The 7382-nt window shown below is 58.7% G+C and overlaps 1 protein-coding gene across 1 annotated transcript in view; it reads left to right on the top strand.

Annotated features, from left to right (window-relative positions):
- Positions 1 to 3: 3 nt before the first annotated feature.
- Sgsh (N-sulfoglucosamine sulfohydrolase) overlaps positions 4 to 7382 on the top strand; it is a 9043-nt gene continuing 1664 nt past the window's right edge. The window contains exons 1-7 of the mRNA XM_055592060.1: positions 4 to 116; positions 2351 to 2511; positions 3728 to 3833; positions 4148 to 4298; positions 4554 to 4710; positions 5059 to 5140; positions 6706 to 6909. Coding sequence (XP_055448035.1) covers positions 29 to 116; positions 2351 to 2511; positions 3728 to 3833; positions 4148 to 4298; positions 4554 to 4710; positions 5059 to 5140; positions 6706 to 6909 — 949 coding nt within the window. The 5' untranslated portion in view covers positions 4 to 28. The remainder of the gene's footprint in view (positions 117 to 2350; positions 2512 to 3727; positions 3834 to 4147; positions 4299 to 4553; positions 4711 to 5058; positions 5141 to 6705; positions 6910 to 7382) is intronic.

The raw sequence follows: 7382 nt of genomic DNA, 5'->3' as shown, positions 1-7382 counted from the left end.
GGAACCGCCTACCCTGTCCGTCGCCGCCATGCACGGCCTGGGACCGGCCCGCTGCGTACTGCTGTTGGTCCTGGGACTCTGCGGCGCGCGCTCGCGCAACGTGCTGCTGATTGTCGGTGAGTGCCGCCGTCTCCGGCGTCGTCCGCGGCTGCTGCTGCTGCCCCCAGAAGCGGCCACGCGGACCTGGTCCGGGCTGCCCCGTGCGCTCCAGTTCCCTTGCAACCCCGTTGCCATCCCTCCAGTTGCGGGTCTCTGCCTAGTGACTCAACGTAGTGAGACCTCCCGTTCTGCCCTCCCCGGTCCGGTCCAACACGCCCACATCTGTTTCACAGCTGCCAGGGAGACCCCGTGGGCCTTAGCTGCTTATGCTGGGCGGCTTTGCAGAGCTAGGAGGTTCACAGACCCCTGAGAGGGTTCTAGAACAGAGACTGTGAGTCCCTTTTCCTCCTGGCCCAAAGGTACAGTGCTCCATCGCCCACTCAAACTCCCTCAGCCCCTCTTCGAAACCATCAAGTTCCTCCAGCATTCACGAGACTTCCTGTTTGGGTGATCAGTGCCTGCCTTGGGACAGCCCGGGCCTTCTGAGGTCTGGCCCCGGGCCAGGCCCACTCTTTCTGATAAACTCTGCGGTGTCTGGGCAGGCGAGCTGGCTAATTGTAACATAAACAGTGCTGTCTCGGCCACTGCCTCGCATCTCCCGGGACACTAGTGAAGGTCTCAGGGCGCACATCCATCGCGTAGGATTCTGCCGGGCCCTCCGGAGCCCACTCGGTGGCTCCGAGTTTAGGTCCTGTCCCAGCTGGGACATCCTAGACAACAAACACCCAACAGGTCGGGCTGGAGAGATGGCTCAGGGTTAAGAGGACTTGCTGCCTTTCCAGAGAACACAGGTTCAGGCCCCAGCACCCGCATGGCGACTCACAGCGATCTGTAACTGCGGTTCTGGTGCATCTGACGCCGGTTTGGGTCTCTGGGCACTCCAGGCGGTGCACATGCGTGTACATACAGGCAGAATACCCACAAAATAAAGATTAAACACACACTACAGACTACAGGCCAGGTTTTTAACAAGCAAGTGTATTTCTAACAATCCCAGAGTATGGAGAGACTGGACCAGGGAGCCAGCTACTCAGTCTGGTGCTGGGGCGGCCTTCTTGGCTTGTTGATGGCAACCATCTCTTTCCCACCATGACAGAAATGCCACGGTCCTGTTGGATTGGACCCCACCCTCATTTAACCCTTAAACATTGGATACAGATAGTGACAGCATGAGTTTTGGAAGGACACAGTTCAGTCTGTGACAGGGTCATAGGCGGGTGCTGAGACCTGTGTGTGCACAAGTAGCTCCTGGCCTGCAGCAGAAGGCACACCTGGCACAACGCTCCTCCTGTCCTCCCGCCTGTCCTCCCACCTGTCCTCCTGTCTGTCCCCCTGCCTGTCCTGTCTGTCCTCCTGTCTGTCCCCCTGCCTGTCCTCTTATCTGTTCTCCCGCCTGTTCTCCCACCTGTCCTCCTATCTGTCCTCCCACCTGTCCTCCCGCCGGTCCCCCTGCCTGTCCTCCCTCCTGCCCAGATGTCTGGTTCTTGCCCACCTCCAGAGGGGTGGAGGACGATAGCTGGCCTTTATTCAAGGCCTTTATTCAGCTCTGAGGCAGGCATGTGACGTGTTGTCCCTGGGGTCCCCACCAGCTACTGCTGGCTGTCCCTGCTGCCCACTCCTGCGGGGCAGAGGGAAAGGTGTGCAATCTGGGTGGCCTGTCCAAATTTCCGCTGCCCAGCTGTGGCCGTGGCATCGCATGGCGCCCCTCTGGGCTTCCGTGTCTCCTGTAGGATGGAAGGGTAGAAACAGACAATCTCAGGGCTGTAGCCTTCTGGGGAGAGGCAGAGGTGTGCTGCGCACATGCACCCCTCCTCTGTGCCTGGGCGTGGCTCTCCTGGCTGGCTGCCACCTTGCGAGGTGTCTGCAGAGCCCGGGGAGGCCCAGCAGCCGCAGTGATTGCATTCAGCCACGATAACACGCCTGTGTGGACACCAAGTTTGTTGGGGTGTTGTGCTCTCCACATTAGCCTACCTGCTGACATTCCCTCCTGTGTGTCCCGTCCTGGGTTCCATGCAAGCCACGGTGTCATCATTTCCGTTAACACATCCACCCAGGGGTCTTGCCTGCCTGTTCCGTGCTTGCTCACAAGCTCCTGTGTCATCGCGCCTGGCATCAAACCCCTCAGGTGTCCTGCCTTGGGGGTGGCTGGTTCTGAGCACCACAGGACCAGGCCTCTGCAGCAGTATGCTGGGAGCCCCCACACTCCCCGTCCTGACCCCCGCCAACATGGCCTCTGCTCTGACTTCCTCAGCGGACGATGGAGGCTTTGAGAGCGGCGCATACAACAACAGTGCCATCGCCACCCCTCACCTGGATGCCCTGGCCCGCCGCAGCCTCATCTTCCGCAACGCCTTCACCTCCGTCAGCAGCTGCTCCCCCAGCCGGGCCAGCCTCCTCACTGGCCTGCCCCAGGTACGGGAGGCTGGGGGTGGGGAGAAGGTGACTCTAGGGCCTGGGCCTCTGTGGCAGGGACCGCCTACCTGGACGTGCTGCCTGGGGGTTGCATCCTAGGGGCATCTCAGGGGCAGCCAGGACTCTGCCTCACCGCTCTGGGCTCAGCTGGCTCTGCCCGTCTGGGGCCACGAGCAAGCAGTGTGCTTCTCAGGGCCTCAGTGTCCTCGTCTGTGACTGGGAAACCGTGAGATGTCACTCACCGGTCACTGTGGGGCTTGGCCAAGCATGGCTTCGTGGGGAAGGTGCTTGGTACAGGGCCTGCATACCTGCTGTCCAGCCCTGAGCTGCGGATCTCTGTGCTGAGTCAGGCGCTGGCAGGCACTTCCCTTTTTTGTTGTTATGGTAAAGTACATAAAACATAAAATTTGCCATCTCAGCAATTTTTCAGTGCTCGTTCCCTGGTGTGATTCTCACATGATTGCAGCCATCATCCACCTCGAGATTTTGCTTTAACCGAGACTCTGTCCTCATTCCTGCCACACCCGCCGCGCTCTGAATCTGACTACTCTAGGGCCCACTGCAGGTGGATCACTGCTGTTCGGCTTTGGTGCCCGGCTGTGACACTGAGGTCACCGCCTCTATGGGACCTGCTCCTTGTAACCATGTCAGAATTTACTAAATCGCCTTTGTGGGCATATCGGCACCCGCCTGTGATCTCAGCGCTGGGGAGGCAGAGACAGGCAGCTCTGTGAGTTCACAGCCTGCTCCACAGAGCGAGTTCCAGGACAGCTGGGCTGTGCACAGACATGCTATCTCCGTGCTTTATGTTTTGAAGTTTCAGATTTCATTTTAAACTTACATTGTGTGAGTTTGTGAAATGAGCACATCGTGCCTTCACAATGAGTCTGGAGGTCAGAGACAGCTTGTGGGAACCGGTTCTTCCCTCACGCCGGGTGGGCTCAGGGATGGCGCTCGGGAGTCATCAGGCTGGGCACCTTCCCAGATGAGCTATCTGGCACAACCCCTGACCTTTTGGAGACTGGGCCCAGGCTTGGCGCAGGCTCACTGCCTCTGGGCACACCCTCCCTGTTCCCTTCCCCCCGTTGGTGTCCACTGTCCCTCGTGTCTGCTGTCCCAGGAGGGGGATGGGTGGAGCTCCCATAGGGCCAGCATCCGGAAGGGTCCCGGGTGAGCCTCGGTGTCGGAGCCAGGCTCACGGCGTCTTCCTCTGCAGCATCAGAATGGCATGTATGGGCTGCACCAGGACGTACACCACTTCAACTCCTTCGACAAGGTGCGGAGCCTGCCCCTGCTGCTCAGCCAGGCCGGGGTGCGCACAGGTGAGGCCTGGGCGGGGCACAGTGCAGGCGTGTGGTCCCCCCTGTCCCCTCCCAGCCAAAGCTGGAGGCCTGCGGATCCCTCAGCTCTGTGAGCTGCTGCCCAGCCAGGCCAGCGGGCGCGCAGGAGAGGCGTGGGCCTGAGGACAGGATGCAGGCTCGAGGGCCGCCCAGGGCTGAGAGTCACCCTTAGGTCTTCCCGAACACTGGTCCTGAGAACCAGGCCAAAGGCTCCCAACTGTCCATCGGCAGCAGCTGCGCTGTCAGGGCTCGGACGGCATAAGGGGACACAGTGGGCTCTTCCCTCGCCCCCCCAGGCATCATTGGGAAGAAGCACGTGGGCCCGCAGACGGTGTACCCCTTTGACTTTGCGTTCACCGAGGAGAACAGCTCTGTGCTGCAGGTGGGGCGGAACATCACCAGAATCAAGCAGCTAGTCCAGAAATTTCTGCAGACTCGGGATCACAGGTACAGAGGGCTCTGCCCTGCTCTCCCTCTCCACGGCTGTCATCCCAGGTGCACAGTTGGCTGTGGCAGGGGCAGAAGAAAACGTTCTAAATACCCAGGAGAAAGGGGGAGGCTGAGGCAGCGAGGGAGACAGGGTGACTTGCCTGTACTAGTAAGCTAAGCCAAAGTGTGCCTCCCAAGAACTGGGGTTCTGAGCCAGGGCCAAGGCAGTGGCCTGGCCTTGACCCCACACCGAATCCCTTCCCCCACGTCCAGGCCATTCTTCCTCTATGTGGCTTTCCATGACCCCCACCGCTGCGGCCACTCCCAGCCCCAGTACGGAACCTTCTGTGAGAAGTTTGGCAATGGGGAGAGTGGCATGGGACGCATTCCAGACTGGACACCCCAGACCTACAGCCCTCAGGACGTGATGGTAGGAGGGGCCCTTGTGATGTTTCCAAGGCATGCAGCCCATTCCCCTCCGCCCAGGGCCCAGGCCGCCTCAGAGCATGCAGCCCCTGTCCCCAGGATGCAGCTTAATGTGTGCGAGGAGGCTTGAGCCAGTGGGCTCCGGGTCCTTGTGCGCGGGCTGCAGAGGGAACCCTGGGCCCTGGAGATGAAGTGCTTACAGAATAAAGCTGGATTGACTAGTCTGTTCATGGGGGGATCAGGGGAAGGACGCGCGCCCTGCCTCCTACCCAGTTGGAAATGGCCCCCGTCGTCCATGTCCTGTCCCCCTTGCCATCCTCTCGCAGATGCTTTCCCCTGCCTTCCTCCTCAGGTGCCTTACTTTGTCCCGGACACCCCAGCAGCCCGAGCAGACCTAGCGGCCCAGTACACCACCATCGGCCGGATGGACCAGGGTAGGTCCCCGACCGAGGCTGCCTCTCTCATCCCAGGCCGGGGACACCCAATCAGGCCGGGGGGTCCCCCAGACAGTGTGAGCCAGGGTGGGAGCTGAAGGTGGGAGTCTCTGCTTCTGAGGCCTCAGTGTCCCTTGGCTCGTGGTCACATCGCTCCAGCTTCGAGTCGCCTGCTCGGCTTTCTGTCTGTAGCTCCTCTGGTTTATTTCCTTAATTTTTCCTTATTTTTACTTTACGTGTGTGGACGGTTTGCCGAGTTGGTTGTAAGTGCCTCACATGCGTGCAGTGCCCATGGGAGCCAACAGAGCTGCAGCACGCCTTCGGAATTGGAGTTACGGATGTTTGTGGGGGCTGGCAATCGAATCTGGGTTCTCTGAAAGAGCAGCAGCCAGTGCTCGTAACCATATCTCTTCATTTAATTAAGTTTTTTCTTTGTTTTCGTGTGTATGTGTGCACGCACACATATTTTTTCACATGTGTGCGGTGTGCACATGTGTGTGTGCGTGAGGAGGCCTGAGGTTGGTGTTGGAGATCACCCTCAGTTCCTGAGGCAGAGCCTGTCAGTCAGCCCAGAGCTTGCTGACAGAGCTGGTCTTCTGTGCCAGCCTGCTCTTGGTGTCCCGCTTCTGCCTTCCGGGAAGTCCAGGCACGCTCTCTCACCCATCTGGCAGTTATGTGGGTTTCTGGGATACAAATTTCGATCCTCACTCTCGCGCGGCAAGCACTTTACTGCTGAGCTATCTCCCTGGAGCCTTCTCTTTTAAAGATTTATTTCCTTATACCATGTTCTGTCTGCATGTGTGTCTGCATGCCAGAAGAGGGCACCAGATCTCACTATAGATGGTTGTGAGCCAACATGTGGTTGTTGGGAATTGAACTCAGGACCTCTGGAAGAGCAGCCAGTACTCTTAACCTCTGAGCCAGCCCTCCAGTACCGTGTCTTCTCTTTTAAATGAAAACTTTTGACTTTTTGAGACTGGGTCTTGCTATAGCTCAGGTTAGCCTGGAATTCACTAAGTAGCCCAGGCTGTCCCTGAACTCCCAATTTTCCTGCCTCCGCCTGTCTAGTGCTGAGAGCTGAGATTACAGAGGTGAGCACCTGAGCCTGGTTTCCCTGAGGAGGGCGTACCTGGGGACTGGAGGATAATTTCCTCCATGGATCCCTAACTTAAATCTGCTAAGTCTGTTTTTCTAAAGAAGCTCACAGGTTGCTGTGGGCGTGTCTTGCCTGCAGGAGGCACCGTGGTATCGTGTCCCTGTTGCTGGTATTAGAAGGTCCCTAACAGCGGTGTCCTACCCAGGCTGTCTCTCTCTGCTCCATGGCACAGACACGAGGTTCTAAAACACAGACGCCAGCCTGGGGCAGTAGCAGCTGCCTAGTGTGACAGCAGTTGTATCACAGGGATGAGAGGTCCCTGGAAGCCATGTGCCCAAGTACAGGAGGTTTGTGGTTTGTGCAAAGAGGCTGCGCCTGCAGGAAGGATCGAAGGGTTGTTTGAGGGCCACAAACAGCCTGGGGTGAATGGCCGCGTGTGCCTGAGCCTTCTCCCTCCTCCCATCCTCAGGGATAGGGCTGGTGCTCCAGGAGCTGCGAGGTGCCGGTGTGCTCAATGACACCCTCGTCATCTTCACGTCCGACAACGGGATTCCCTTTCCCAGCGGCAGGACCAACCTGTACTGGCCTGGCACAGCCGAACCCCTGCTGGTGTCATCCCCAGAGCACACACAACGATGGGGCCAGGTCAGCGAGGCCTACGTGAGCCTTCTAGGTATGGCTGTCTGTCTGTCTGTCTGTCTGTCTGTCTCATGGGAGGGGAAAAGTGAGGTCTAGTGGGACTGCCATGGGTTAGGGACTGGAGTGCCCCCTGGCATAGGCAGTCCTCCTCCACCTAGGTGGGGACAAGATGGCCTCCTCTGTTATATGATAAGAATCAGAGTTGGCTGGAAGGCTTGTTCCTGTCATGTCATGACCCCCTAGAGTGTCTGGTGGGGTCCCAGGTGGTACCAGTGGGCTGTGGGTTACCCACTTGAGAACAGTCTCTCTCTCTCTTCAGGATCCAGAGCCCCTCATGAGTCAGCTCTGAGAGGACCTGGTGATCTAGCCCCCTGCCATGAGTGAGCAAGCATGCCTGCACCTATGGGAATGGATGGGCTGAGTTAACAGCCCAGCCAGCTTTCTGTGCCCCGTCCACTGCCTGGAAAGAACCTCTGCGTTCTTTATGGGATAGGCTCCCTCCCGCTC

The sequence above is a fragment of the Psammomys obesus genome, unplaced genomic scaffold, assembly GCF_907164565.1.
Source record: "Psammomys obesus unplaced genomic scaffold, mPsaObe1.curated_primary_1811, whole genome shotgun sequence".
Classification (NCBI taxonomy): Eukaryota; Metazoa; Chordata; class Mammalia; order Rodentia; family Muridae; genus Psammomys; species Psammomys obesus.
This window is presented reverse-complemented; position numbering and strand designations above follow the sequence as displayed.